Source organism: Oncorhynchus gorbuscha, linkage group LG20, assembly GCF_021184085.1.
Source record: "Oncorhynchus gorbuscha isolate QuinsamMale2020 ecotype Even-year linkage group LG20, OgorEven_v1.0, whole genome shotgun sequence".
NCBI classification, from domain to species: Eukaryota; Metazoa; Chordata; class Actinopteri; order Salmoniformes; family Salmonidae; genus Oncorhynchus; species Oncorhynchus gorbuscha.
The window spans coordinates 15571651-15587098 of record NC_060192.1 but is presented as its reverse complement, the minus strand read 5'-3'; the positions used below and the strand labels follow the sequence as shown (position 1 = coordinate 15587098).

The 15448-nt window shown below is 42.9% G+C and overlaps 1 protein-coding gene across 1 annotated transcript in view; it reads right to left on the bottom strand.

Moving 5' to 3' along the window:
* Positions 1-14180, bottom strand: part of LOC124006653 (mediator of RNA polymerase II transcription subunit 13-like) — a 120110-nt gene extending 105930 nt beyond the window's left edge. The window contains 1 exon segment of the mRNA XM_046316702.1: positions 12644-14180. Within this exon segment, the coding sequence (XP_046172658.1) occupies positions 12644-12715 (72 nt within the window). The 5' untranslated portion in view covers positions 12716-14180.
* Between the last annotated feature and the right edge of the window lie 1268 nt (positions 14181-15448).

The following is a 15448-nucleotide window of genomic DNA, read 5'->3' as shown; positions in this document are numbered from 1 at the left end:
TGTGTTATCATAATTAGTATCAATAAAAGTTAATTTAATTGAACTGCAATACATAGAGAGTCAGAGAGCTTTGAATTATTGTATCTGAATACTGTAATTATTTTTTGTATTATCGTAAAAACAAATTAGTATCAATAAAGTTGGTTTGAATTGTAATTGGATTACTGTAATGAAGGAGATGAGTGGCCTCAATATGACATAACCAGGATATAATACACAAGGATTGGTCCCGCTATAATTGAACATGTTCACCTCAATGACTATGCTCTCTAAACAGTATTGTACTATGGTCTTCCTGCTAACAAGGGTTCTGATTACTGCCTTGTAAAGAAAATGTGAATAAATCCACTGCTACTACTATTATTCTATTCATATTTTAAGTTCACCAGAGCTGTTGTAAAAAATGTATATACTGTATAGTATGACACTGAATAAGCAGGTGTGAGAGAGAGAGAAAATGAGAGAGTGATTAATAGAAAGAAAGAAAGAAAGACAAAGAGTGAGAGAAGAAGGGGGGAGAAATTGTGTCAGGGTCAATCACCGCAGCGTAGCCAGTATCTGACATCTTCTCAATTTCATTTGATGGAATAAAACGCATTTATGTTGTCTATCAGAGGGCTGGAGGAGCGAGGCAGCAGACAGCCTTGTCAAATAGGACGTTTGTTCAATCTATCGATGAGCAGTAAAAAGGCACCCCCACTGCACCAGGGAGAGGGATCTTTAATCAGATGTGAAAACACCAATGACACCGGGGATAGATTTTCTCAGAAAGGTAAAACAGTCTGGCTTGGGAGGAATATTGTTGTCATGTGCACAGTCTGTCTTTTCCCTTCTGTGGTTTGGGTTTTATTTAAATACAATAAACAATGGGGCCATTGATCCATATTAGGGAAGTTATGGCTGAAAACCCTGAAGTCCCCACAAGAGACATTGATTTTGCTTTTGAACGCTACTCAATAACAGAGTCGTCAAATTATGATCCAGTGTGAGTGTCTATGAAGAACAAGGCTGAAAATGAACATCTCACAAAGGCTGCGTTCAATACCCACTGAGGCTGATTTGGCAGGATAGGGGAGATCGCTCTGTGAGCCACACTGCCAGGGCTAGGCTTCTCTCCTGTGTTCAGCAAGCTGTGAGGGCCTAGCTTGGCATGCCGTCCTGGCTGGCACCACGCCACCCCTCACCCAACTTGGAGAAAAGAATACTGTCTGTCCCATTGGAGTTTGAAGGAAGAACCGGACAAATGGACAGACACACGCAGGAAAATGGGGCACCTGGCTGGAAAAATTGATCTCAATGTGCTTATGTGGTCGGAGAGATAGCGAGAGGGGTACTGTGTGTACTGTGTGTGTACTGTTTGTTTGTGTGAGTGTTTGTTTGTTTGTGTGTGTGAGTGTGTGCGTGCGTGCGTGTGTGCGTGCGTACATGCAAGTGTGGTTGTCTGTCTGTACAGTATAGCACACGAGTGTGTCACAGACAGCCCCTGTGACAAAATTTAGCTCGTAATTACAAACCCACTCGTCCATAATGACAGAGTGTGTGTAATCTGAGATATAAACATTGACACGTCGATAATCTGGCCTAAAAATAGTCCCGCCGGAGGTCAAGGGTGTGCTTCTACCAAAGCAGAGGAGAAGAAATCCGACATCGGCCCGAGGACGAGTCACTCTCTGTGAATGTCAAAACCTTAGAGAGAGTCTGACAGGGGTCACTTCTAAACCTGAAACAGGATCACTGGGAGGCCATGTATGTGTCTTACTATGGCTGAGACTGCACTAGACTCCCCCTATGCATCACATATCAATAACCCCCATGATGACCCCATTGAACCGTGAAGGAACTCCTGCTATATAAACTAATCTAATGGCACAGTACCTCACACACACACATGCACATACATACACACACACACACATGCAAATACATACACACACACACACACACACATGCAAATACATACACACACACACACACATGCAAATACATACACACACACACACACATGCAAATACATACACACACACACACACACATGCAAATACATACACACACACACACATGCACACAGTCCAGGTCTGGGATGCAGACTAAGGGCGCTCAATTTTAGAGGCACATTTTCTCGTTGACAGTCAGCGAGAATCATTTTGTCCAATGATAACAGGCGTGATGTGATAATGAGGTGTGTGTGTGCAGGCCCTGGGCAAGTTGCTGTGCAGCCTGGGAGCCAAGGAGCGGAAGTGAGAGGGCTAGTGACACTTTATCCCTCATACATCGAGGGAGCATAAATCACTCACAACATGCGCAAACAACCAGTTTCCTCCAAATCAATTTTTCCCACAAGTAATAAAAACAGAACTGTTTCATGCACCTTGTTTCCTGACCCTCTGCTCTCTCGTCTCTTAATGAACACAGTCACGGAGAGGACCTTCCTCTAACCTCCATTACCTCGCATTTCTCTTCTCTCGTCTCTCTCGCTTTTCTCTCTCTCTCTCTCTCTCTGTGACAGTGCTGCCTATGGTACTATACATCCTGTGATTGATAACAGCAACAAGTGAGAAGTGCAATCTCTCCCTAGTCGGTGGAGAAGAAGAGAGAGTCTAACTGTGAGCTTTCAGTGCATATCTGTGAGAGTACACAGACAGCGGAATGACACAGTACAGTATCGGTGTTTCAGGTATTAACCAACAGAAGATCCTTCCCCAGAGGTCATACAGAAAACACTAAGCATCTGGTTGTAATCAAACACACGTGGGAGTCAAAGCTTCTCCTCTGGTGATCCTTTGGCACACACACACACACACATAGCTGGAACTGCAAGTAGTGTCCAGTCAGGCACATACAGTACAGGCACACTTATATAATGTAGTAATGTAGATGTTACATCTACTGGTTTGGGTTCACTGTATTACGCCTCAGCAAACCAGCACATCTCAGTATGTTGATAGTGACTATGCTGTGTACAGTAAACGTAGTGTACACAACCTAATAGAAACCTATAGACTCTGTACAGGAGACACATAATAAGAGGTAAAGCCCCGTAACATGGGTTAAAAGGTTTCCCACACAGACAGGAAAGCACACTTGACTCAAGCTTCACCTTTGAGGTCAGCGACCGACAGAAAGGTGAAGCCACAAGAGTGCTTGTGGCGCGAGAAAACATTCAGCTTATTGTCCTGCCTTAACCTTTTACTGCAGTGGGCTAAATCATGGTCACACCGAGTGTTTCTTGGTAGTCTTAAACAAATCTACTTTGAAACCAAAGTATACACCTCACACACATGGTTATGGGCTTAAAAAAAAAGAAGACGCCTGTACCATGTCAGATATAGAGTTGAAATGTATTACATTTTGAGTTTGCATCCCAATATTACACTTTATATACATCACAGAAGACTGATATATAACAAAACCGTTTGACATAGAAAAACCGTAATTTGGCAGTTTAAAAGAAAGTATGTTTATTAATTATGAAATTATGAAAAATATGAATAACATTCCACCCGTGAGGTCACTAGGTCATTTCGACTGCAGGAAAGGGCTAGCAACTTGGAGCGTTGCGGAAAACCTCTACGAGACGTAGGCATTTTACCTCCACGCTGAAAGACGCGCGTGCTCGTGCACACAAGGCACTGCAACAGTCTGGAACAGAAAGGTGTGCATTGAACACAAGGTCATGCAAGACAACACACGCAGAGGCACGACTGTATAGTTGGGGGGGAACACTTCCTTCCTTCCCCTTCCATGACAAACAACACTGTTAGGGCACTCTATTGGTTCGTTACACAAACCCACAGGTAGCCAATCATAAAAAGCAGCCTTTTGTAACCAGCGACAACCAAACAATATAGCACAGAGTTGTCTGGAGTTCGACAGGAACCCAGAGGACTTCACCATACGCTCTTGACATATTGTCAACACACAATGCTATCTTTTCCGTCCGAATGGTCAAGTTCAGTTTAGCAAACAGCTCGAGTTTCTAAAAAAGTAACTTCCTCACTATTTAAAGCCATTTAGTATTTTTAGAATGTGGGTGTCTTGAAAAGGAGCGTCTCCTCACCAGTCGGGAGATGAGGACCTGGTATCAAAGCCGCACCATCTGAATGATGAGAGAGTGTAACACAGATACCACTCTAGGATCCCTGTAGCAACGTAAGAGCGATAGAGTTGGACAGAGGAGAGCACTTTAGGCAGTAGAGAGACAGCTGATATATCAGCAGCTTTACCTATCAAAGCTTCTGTGAAACACTTTCTGTCAGGGTGGCATTTTCCGCCTGTCAAATATCTGAAGACACTTGCCATGCTGCCAATATGTGGGGTTTGTTTAACTGACAAGCTGTTTTGGTAGGTCTACAGTACTGTAGACACTACACTCACATATCATCCAAAAGGACTCAACAGAGTCAAATCCATTCAGCTCAAATTTAGAAAATAATCTGAATTTCAAGTCATAAATAGATTTCACATGAATTGGAAAATATTTGTATTATTTTCAGAAAATTATTGCTCAACTCCTGAAATTATTTGATTTGGAAACTGAAATTACCTTTACCCTGTAGTCTGTGTTGAAAAATGTAACTATTTTGAAAACCAGAAAGAATCTATTTTGCGCATGGGCAGGGAGGGTGGCAGACACTGGAAGTCCTGAGAGCCTATAAGGACCAGTCTGATTGACTATGAGAAATCAGAACAGGCTAGATCCCCCTTCTTCAATTAGCCCATTGAATTCAAATGAACCCATATTACCGCCTGCTTTTTTCCCTTTTGCATTTTACGGTGCACAGGGAGCTCTGCAGATATGAGCATAGCAGAGGAGACGAGACAGGAACACAAAAGCACCAAACAGGTGCAGAAAATGGCCTCTAAGGCTCTCGGCACTAAACAGGTACTTTTATTCTGCCCTCTGCCGGCACCTCTACAAGGCCCTACAAAGGAAGGGGCGTCATTTGATCGTGTTTCTGTTGTAGGATCTGGCCCTAGGAGGCAAGCAAGCCAGGCGACCTAATTAGAGCTACACCCGTCCCCGGGGGCAGAGTGACGGATGGACCTGCCAATCAGCTGTGGCTCACACTGTGGAGAGCTGCAATCAACCTCTGACTTCTCACCTGATGCAAGGGGAGGGGGGCGGGACATGAGAATTAGGAAGACCAATGAAGAAGGGGGAGAGAGGCCACACATAGCCCGTGTTTGGTGTGGCAAACAAATGCTGACAAACAAAGACATGGGGCCATACTGTTGGGTTCGATCTTAAAAGGTGGACCTACCTAAAACAGTGGTCCTGCTTAACGTGAATTATTAATGAGCATATACATTTACCAGAAGTGTGTCTCCAGCACAACTTAATTAACTGTGACAGGCCAGAAGAAATACACCAGGAAGAAAAAGGGACGTAAAAACAGTTGCTAGGCAACATACACCATCTGTAAGACTTCGGCAACTTATTCAATTTTCAAGATTCTGTCTCCAGGGTTACTGCAGAAAGATAACATTTCAAGCAGTTTAGGGGTCTGTTCTGTTGACAGTCAATTACAAAGGGATGTAATTCTCCATCTCTTGCCCTCCCCTCCTTCTCTCTCTCCGGTAACACCTCCATTGGCTACCATGCACCTGGAATTCACTGTCTCTGATTGGAATAATAATAATAATGACTATATCCAGCACAATATAAATGTCAGGAAAGCACCTGACTTAACAGAAGCAACACATTAATATCCAACTATACTGAACAAAAATATACATTTTCAGTAAAACGCAACATACAACAATTTCAAAGATTTTACTGAGTTACAATTCATATAAGGAAATCACTCAACTGTAATAAATTCATTAGGCCCTAATCTATTTATTTCACATCACAGGGCAGGGGCACAGCCATGGGTGGGCTTCGGAGGGCACATGTCCACCCAATTGGGAGCCAGGCCAACCCACTGGGGAGCCAGGCCCAGCCAATCAGGATTCTTTTTTTTTTTATCACAAAAGGGCTTTATTACAGAAATACTCCTCAGTTTCATCAGCTGTCCGGGTGGCTGATCTCAGACAATCCCGTAGGTGAAGAAGCCAGATGTGGAGGTCCTGGGCTGGCGTAGTTACATGTGGTCTGCGGTTGTGAGGCCGGTTGAACATATTGGACATACATTCCTGCAGTTGCACGCTCACTCAAAACTCAAGACATCTGTGGCATTGTGTTGTGTGAGAAAACTGCACATTTTAGAGTGTCCTTTTTTGTGTGTCCCCAGCACAAGGTGCACCTGTGTAATGATCATGCTGTTTAATCAGCTTCTTGATATGCCACACCAGTCAGGAGAAATGTTCACTAACAGGGATGTAAACAAATTTGTGCATAAATTCTGAGAGAAATGCGAGAGAATTGTGTGTAGTGAAAAATTCAGGGATATTTTATTTCAGTTCATGAAATTTTGGACCAACACTTTACATGTTACGTTTATATTTTTTCAGTATATAAGGTAACTCTGAAGGTTATGACTGTGCTTTTGTTATGAACCATTTGACATTATCCAGATGCACTGACTTCATTGAGCGCTTACAAGGAGGCAGCAGAGATGTCTGAAATATGATATAAATAATTGGATGACGCCTATGTACTTAAAAGTGAATTCAAATTGAATCCCTACAGAAAAAATAACAAGTCCTATGTTCATGAACCTAACATGACTTGCTTCATGACACTAAGTAAACAACAGAAACAGACATCAATAGCCCACCTCTCTCTGTCTGCAGCGCTGGCATTACAGAACCATGCACTGACACCTGAACAGGTTTAGACCTGCAGCTCACTTCTCTTCTGCCTGTAATCTGCTGTTGTTGACCAAGTGGGAGTGGCAGCATGGAATCAGAGCCCTTCAAGAGAAGAATCAGAGCCCTTCAAGAGAAGAATCAGAGAAGTGGCTGCACTGACTGAGTGCCTTGACTTCCTGTCTCTCGCAACATCTTAACACAGCCTAGCATGACCTTCAAGTACTCCAGTACAATTCACTCAGGGCTGCTACCCTTACATATACATAGTTTCTCTTGTTCATAAGGGAACATCTAAACCCTTTAGGTTCTAGATAGCACATTTTGTTTGTATCATCGCTGAGGCTCAATTACGCCCTGCATGACAAGGCATCATTGACTATATTGACTCCAACGTGTCTCCACATTATCTTGGAAATCCCATTCACCGTGTGTGCCAGGGCTGTAATTGAGTGTGCGAATGTTCATTACCATGTGAAAAGGCCGGATGTCTGCTAATTTAAGATGAGAGCACACTTGTGGCAGCAGCGCGGCACAAATCGATGCGCTGCGATCGTTTTCAAATCAACAATCTGGACCTAGCATGTTCGTTTCCTCAAGAGTGCACCGCTGATTCATTGGGGACCATTTCTCAATAGGACATGACCACATGGTTATTAGACTTCACAACCGCACAACAAAAAGTATTTCACCTAGCTACTCTTATCCCAGACACTCTTCTGTGGCTTTAAACAGCCTTTAACTTGAGTATAACTGTTATTGAATTGCAGCCAAGTACCATATATTGGCTAAACTGTCAGAAGCACAAATAATATTAGCCAAGTTACAAGCCGAGAGAGATAGCTCCTTTAAATGGAAATGCTCTCTCTATCAAGATTGCTGGGTCAATTATGGTAATTACAAAAGGCTTCTCAGTGCTGCAGTAACAAAGACCACAACATCTGTAAAACATCCTTACAGCATCTCTGGATGACACCTAATCCTCTCCCAGTCACAGCGTGTTGATATCCAAACAATCAAGCTTTTAAAACACAGTATCAAGTTCACATATAACAGATTTCCAAAAGCCAGCATGATGGTGGGAAACCAGTGTAGTGAAACTCTATCGAGCCATATGAAATAGTGTGAGGGGAAAAACTAAGTGTCACTCAAACAGTTTGTGTCCCTTTGATGGAGATAAAGAGGGCAGTCCTGGCTGAGGAGCATCACAATGTTAGACATCCCCTCAGTAGCAGCCACAGCATCAGCCTCACTACTGCTCATTCCTGCCAAGTCCCCTTTCCCACTCTCCCTTCTGTCGCCCTGTATGCAGGAACACCAGAGGGCTAAGAATAGCACACAGCTGGCACTGCAGGGCTGACATATTTCAAAATCAAGCCACTGTTCTCCAAAAGATCTCCCGCCTACCCCATTCATGCCATTACCATCCCTGTCCCCATCACTGTCCCACTCCCTGTCCCCATCCCCATCCCTGTCCCACACCCTGTCCCACACAGGACCAAGTTGGCTACCTCTCCCCTCTTTTTCAGTCGTACTTCAACTCTCTGGCAGGGCTGAGACAGGTCCCGCTCAGACAAGATCTATGGCCCACCACCCAGGATTTATATCAAGGGATTGGTAGCAAAGAGAGGCCTCTTTCTCTGCCTTCCCCTCCCTCAATCATCATGCCCACCCCTGTGAAATGTGAGAAGGCTCGTTAATAGATTGATTTGTAGTGGAGTAATCTGTTGGGCCGGTTGTGTGTGTGTGTGTGTGTGTGTGTGTGTGTGTGTGTGTGTGTGTGTGTGTGTGTGTGTGTGTGTGTGTGTGTGTGTGTGTGTGTGTGTGTGTGTGTGTGTGTGTGTGTGTGTGTGTGTGTGTGTGTGTGTGTGTGTGTGTGTGTGTGACAGAGGAGTGGGGGTAAAGTGGGTCTGTGTTGAGCTAAGGATGTTATCCTGGAAGGATGATATGGGGGGACAAGCCCCCACTGAGTAGAGCCCTGTTGTGATGACAGGGATCCCCATGCAGTGACAGAGGGAGATTAGCTAACTCTACACACAGCCTTTCCAAGTGAGGCCAGGGCAAACTGTCACTACACTATAGCAAGAAGACCAGCCAAGGAAGGCTGGAGTTGGTCTTGGTTTGGCTACTAGAGCCCTGATAGACGGAGAGCTATAGCTGGCCAGATGGAGAAAGACCACAGGGCATTGGACTAGAGATCTACACTCTTAGAAAAAAAGGTGCTATCTAGAACCTAAAATGGTTCTTCAGCTGTCCCCAAAGGAGAACCCTTTGAAAAACCCTTTTTGGTTCCAGGTAGAACCCTATTAGTTCAAGGTAGAACCCTTTTGGGTTCCATGTAGAACCCTTTTCACAGAAAGTTCTACATGAAACCCAAAAGTGTTCTCCTATGGGAGAACCGAATAACTCTTTTGGAACCCTTTTTTCTAAGAGTTAGCATCCCAGAATTCCTGGCTTGATGCTCTTTTAGTACTTAAAGAACAAAGTCCCGGTTGAGCACATAGTAGTAATCCTCTAACATTTGAATACTGGCCATTATTATAGCTCCTTATGAGCAGGGCCACTAAGTAACCTAAATACAGTGGGGCATCCTGTTCAATTGTATTAACCAGCTCATCTCTTATCTTATTCCCCTCGCTCTCCATCTTACACGGTTGGTTATCATTATACATGCATGGACCTCTATTGGAATACAGTTTGTCTAATAAGCACCTCTTAGCTGATCACATTATACCTCCACTTGACGACACTTAATTACCAGTGTTTCACTCCGAGCAGCCCTGTCTGGGGGACAGGAGGACGCCATTAATTAAAGCAAGAAAATCCAACCTATGTTTGTACAAGCGTACATGTCCCTGTGTGTGTGTGTGTGTGTGTGTAAATATGTTCATGAGCATATTCTGATACGTTAGTGTGTTTTTGCAAGCGTGTGTGTGTGTGTTTGCTTCCCCCTGTGTGTGTGTGTGTGTGTGTGTGTGTGTGTGTGTGTGTGTGTGTGTGTGTGTGTGTGTGTGTGTGTGTGTGTGTGTGTGTGTGTGTGTGTGTGTGTGTGTGTGTGTGTGTGTGTGTGTGTGTGTGTGTGTGTGTGTGTGTGTGTGTGTGTGTGTGTGTGTTAGCTTGTGTGTTTGTGCACATGCTGATGCTCCCTGCGTCATGGGCTGTGCGCTCCTTGTGTTTCATATTTTAGCAGTGACTCAAGCATGAGTCAGTTAAAGAACCTGCCCAAGCTATAGAGGAACAGCCATGATCTCTCTCCCTCTTTCTCTCTCTCTCTCTCTCTCTCTCTCTCTCTCTCTCTCTCTCTCTCTCTCTCTCTCTCTCTCTCTCTCTCTCTCTCTCTCTCTCTCTCTCTCTCTCTCTCTCACTTTCTCTTTCTCTCAAATGGGCCGAGGCTAGCGCTCAGGAAATACACATCACACATAATACTTCCCTCAAACGAAAACAGATTCCCCTGCTCCGCTCGTTCACTCTCTAACTGCTTTTATCCAGCACTAGAAAGAAAGACAGATTCTTCTGCCTCAAACAAGACTGCTTAAGTTCTTTCTTCATACCCCTCTTTCTTAGGCTCCTGTTCATCCTTTTTTCTAGGATTTTTTTTGGTCCTACCAGTCATGCTGATACTGAGATGACAGTATTTTACATTTTTAACAGCCTTTCTCTCACAATGCAGTTGACATAGGCTGACAGTAATCTGTTTCTAATGAATATATGCTGCTTAATGCTAAACCTTTTGGGTGTTCTATTGACATGGTCAATAATAATAATCATAATAACGCGTAGTAAGTTATTCAGACAAGGTTGCTGCACAGTGGCATGGTGTTCAACAGGCTGTCAGAAAATGACTTTCACTGGTAAAAGCACCAACTTTACATAAACTATCCTGCACATACATGACCCTGAGACTGAGGTGTGAACATATTTAAATATAATATACGTACAGAAACTGTCACCATGTAAACACAATGACAAATATGCTACACAATAGTCATTATAGAAGTATCAGCAGCAATACAAAAGCAATAGCGCATGAAACATGACTCTAAATTCCAGCTTTTCTGTTTGACCTCAGCACACTGCAGTGAGCGATCTCCCCATCTCTCTCCCTCCTTGACAAGACACCGGTTTGTCATTAGTGCTCATCTGACTTTGACTTCCTGACAGCCACCACAGTAACTAACTGCTGTGCCTCTAACCACTTATAAATATTCAGAACAACAAGCAGACTTTCCTCTTCCCTCTCACCTTTCTGTTCACACAGACAGAGAGAGCGTGGAGCATTGCCAGCCCTCGGCACAGCATAGCATAATAATGCAGGGGGAGTCTTTTGGAGGGAAAACACTGGGCACAGGAAGTTGACAAAAAAAACAATCACCGTTTTACTCTGTTTCCACGGGCCCGCTGAAAGAGAGAACCTGACAGGGGAGCTCTGGTGACCGCACGAAACGCACTTAAATTTGATCTGATTAAATGAACGTATACCAACAGAGAGCACTAAATCAATCAACAGGGCGTTCCTGAATTTGCACGGTATTGGATAAATCTCTTGCAAAGGTTTTCCTCCTCTCCTCCCACACTCGCTGTCCACATTGGTGGAAAGGTTCGCCTGCTACCGCGAACCCTCACAAACCACACTGAGAGCGTGACTGTAACTAGTGTAGTGTCGGAGGCACAATGCTACTAGAGATGAACATGACTACCAGCCTCATAACCTAAAATGCCCCCAGGACCCCTATTGTTGTTGTGGCTAAACTCAATCCACATGCCTTTCCACTTCAGTGCATGTAGTAGTAGTGCAATGCAGTTAACTCTGGGAGTGCAGGGTCAAACTCAGTGAGGTTGAGAAACGTTTGGGACATGGAGAGTTGGGATTGAATCAAGGCCATAACAGAAACTTGTGAATTCCGCTAATGCATGTAAAACGAAAGGTCTGTTTGATAATCTGAGCAAAGGTTGCATATAATCTTCCAATAAGGACTTTGAAAGTGGAAATCCTGTTGTTAACTTGAGACATGCTACTGGCAGACAGCTCGTGTTTCCTTTCTAGTACAGAACACATTAGTTCACCTGCACTTTGGGCAGAGGGGTAAAGGGTTGAATAATAAGTAGCTTTTGGATACCTATTATTTCCTATCAATCCAGGTATAATAATTGCTTTGCGTACCCTTCGGTGTCATAACCTGCTGCTCTTGAGTGCTCTGTTTGGGCAGTAGCCTAGGCCTATGGTAGCCTTTGCATTGCTACTATTACAAAATGATTTGCAGAAAGTCAGGAAATGCCTCACATTTTTCCACCAACTCAAAAAATACTTGAGAGGCTACAGTGGAAATGCTTTTTCCACGTGAGTTGTTGAGAAGTGCAGTTCGGAGAAAGTGTTCCAGGTTTTAGTGCAAGTCTTAATAGGCCTAGCTATTCTTCATTGTTTTGTCTGTCTTGATTTTTAAGTATGTCTGCTAGTTCAATCTGTCTACACAATGTCACATCACTAGGCTGCCATGCTGTCGGCTAAGAAAAAGCAATAGTGACATCATTTGGTGAATTTAAAATAAATTATAGGCCTAGAAATTAAAGTGTGACATGAACAATAAACTGGCAATATTAGGCTACTATATTTTATGAGGCTGTATATATTTGAACAAGCTACAAAACAATGTAGGCCTAGTGTTAAATCCCGTGAAGTATAATATAGTATCATAATACGTTTAGTAATAAAAAAAAATACAGTAGTTTTCCTAGACCAGTGGCTCGCGTTAATGATTGGTTAATAACAGCCCCGACAATTGGTTCACCTTTGTACTGCGAGTGCAGATCTAAAGCTTGCCTACTACGGTCTTATGACTTGTCGCTCACGCCTCGCTCATGTCTTTATGTGCACCCATTATTTGTTTTACTGTACCAGAGAGAAGAGGTTGGAGTGGCAGTCTTCAAGGCTTGCCCCGTTAGCCACCCAATTCGCTGCTGTAGTCATAATCGTCCGCCGATCGGGTCGTCAGTGCAGGGCATTTCGAAATCCTTGATCGGTATCAAAACCGAGCAGTGGTGACAAATCGGTTCCCTCACAAGTCTGCCACGCCACCGCCAAAACACGGGAAATTGTCTAACAGATCAACAGCTAACCTCAAGTAGCCCAATTATTTTGTCAACAAAGAAAGAATTCCAAATGTATCAATAACCCGCGTTGACTGTATACCAAACTAATGGTTTCTTTTCGTACATCCAAGTGGGTTCGCAGATCAGAACATTGTTACAGTCCAGCTCAGGCGATCCAAACCTGATCATTGTCAAACGCAGAAAGCAGGTAGGCTAGGCTAAAATGTATCCGTGTCTTAATCCATGGAGAGAAATGTCAATCCGTTTCCATTCCAGTCTTTCTGATGGTAGCCCTACTTTAATCATTCATTTTTTTAAAATGTACATATATGTATAATAGTGTAATCCATGTGAAGTCGATCTATTATTTTCTTCCAGCGCGTAAAACCCCATCAAAACGAGTGCTTAGTCCGAGAACTTCTAGAAAAACACTAGTTTATTACGCGTTTATTATCCCCTAATTGAACACGAAATCGACCGTTTAGGTGTTGGAGACCAGTCAGCTGCGAATTACATGCAAGAAATCTAATTTCGATTCCCAGCCGCACAAGCTAATGCACCAGTTGTGATAGTTTTCTAGAATTGCATGAGCTATTAATAGCTTTCTTTCTTACCACCACCGTCCCCCTCACAATGTAGCCTGCCACACACAACAGGCAACTGTGACTGGAATGTTTAATCCCTGTTTCACTTTGCAAATAACATCAGACTGCAAAATAAAATATTGTTCTTTGCTCGGGTAACCCAAGATGGACAGCAGGAGTCGATGGTCTCGCAAACAAAAAAGTCCATTCAATATGTCAATGTTAAACGTTTTCTTATTTCTTCAAACGAAAAGTATACTCAATCCACCAGAAGGAAAACGGCAGCAGTAGACCGAGTTTTTTTTTAAATCCATCCTTCCTTTCTGTTTTATATCATTACGAAATGTCCTGCCAGTTTCCTAGTAATTAGACCTCGAAATATGTATTTAGCTTGAAATGACAATAGCTGCAGTAATGTATCCAAGAAAACGTTGACAATCCAGTAATGGTGACAATCCCTGTCTGACGTTATGATTGTCAAATAAATGCTGCACACTGGTCAGATGAGTCTAGTCTCCTTATCTCCCTCGAAAAAAACGTGAAAAATTACGTGTTCCATCTTAAAGCAACATTTATGATGTAAAAATCATACATTAAACCGTCGATGATATGCGGTGTTTCTCATCAAGTAATTCAGAAGCAGCGAGTCCCTTTCCAGGCATTGTTTATGTCTCAATCAGTGTCTTTGCTGTAACATTCGTAAGTGAGCGTGTGTGTGTGTGTATGTAGGAATATGTGTGGCTCTCACTCTGTGTGTATGTGAGTGTGTACTACTGAGTGCTTACGCGAACAGCAGCCCACCACGCATAGCAATGTAATGGCGGCCGGCAGGCTACGAGAGACTCGCTTTCCCATTTGGCCAAATAGAGTCCTCACGTGATCAAAGTAAGGGATTACAGCACTGTTTAGATTAAAATCTTTGATACAGGCCTTGATGCGACGCTAGAGGCGCCAGTGGCTCTCACTGGCAATCAGCTGTCATCTAACCACATCACACATTATCTCCCCTATTGTTACAGTGTATTGTTGCGTTGTTCTATTGTTATAGAACGGTTGCAGTGAATGTATCAATGGAATCATTACCAGGCCTACACATGTTATTGTTACATCACTGTTGCAATTCCTTCGTTGGTAATAGACTGCGTTGCATTATGATTATTGCATAATGTAACCATTCACAGCAGAGCCTTCTATTTACAGGGTTTCCAGGTGATGTCATAAACAAGGAAAGTCAGAATCACCCAATGACTACATCCATGATAGTGTCACAATCAAAGGTTTTAATGTCACATCTACAAGTACAGTGAAATGCCTTTCTTGGAAGCTCTAAACCCAACAATACAGTGATCAATAACAAGGTAGTACTAAAAATAACAAGGTAGAACAAAAACACGCATAATAGTGCATGAGCAAGGGGGGTCTGTCAGGCTCGCAGGGGGTGAAGAGGATATTTTTTTGATCTACGTTTTTGGTCTACGTCCCTACAGTTGGAAAATGTGTGACAACAGTGCAGCAATGGCAGCTTTTATCACTCTTTCTTTCATCCCTCCATCCCATTAAGTTTCCCATATGATATTCAACAAGTTATTGCTCACGTACTGTATACCCTTTCATCATATATCATTGGAAAGTTTAGATTCACAGCTATCCATCAGACACAGTTTTGGAATGTTCAGATCAACCAAACTTTGACCGTTGACCTCTAAGGTACATATCAGGATGACCTGTATAAATTGCTTATTAAAGGAAACTCTGATACATTTTAAACTTAGTTTGACCAGTGGTTCTGAAATGGTCATGGAAAATTATATATAATATAACCAACTTTGAAAGCACCAGCTACAACTATTTTTTTTAAATCAACCATATTCTGTATAAAAGTGCTATATAAAATAAATATATTATTATTATTATTCATATTGCGCTGTTGACATGAGAATGTTGAAAGCTTAGCCATAGATTTCCTTATAGTGGGTTATATATGGATTACTGTCACGTTCTGTCCATCGTTCGTATGTGTTTTCCTT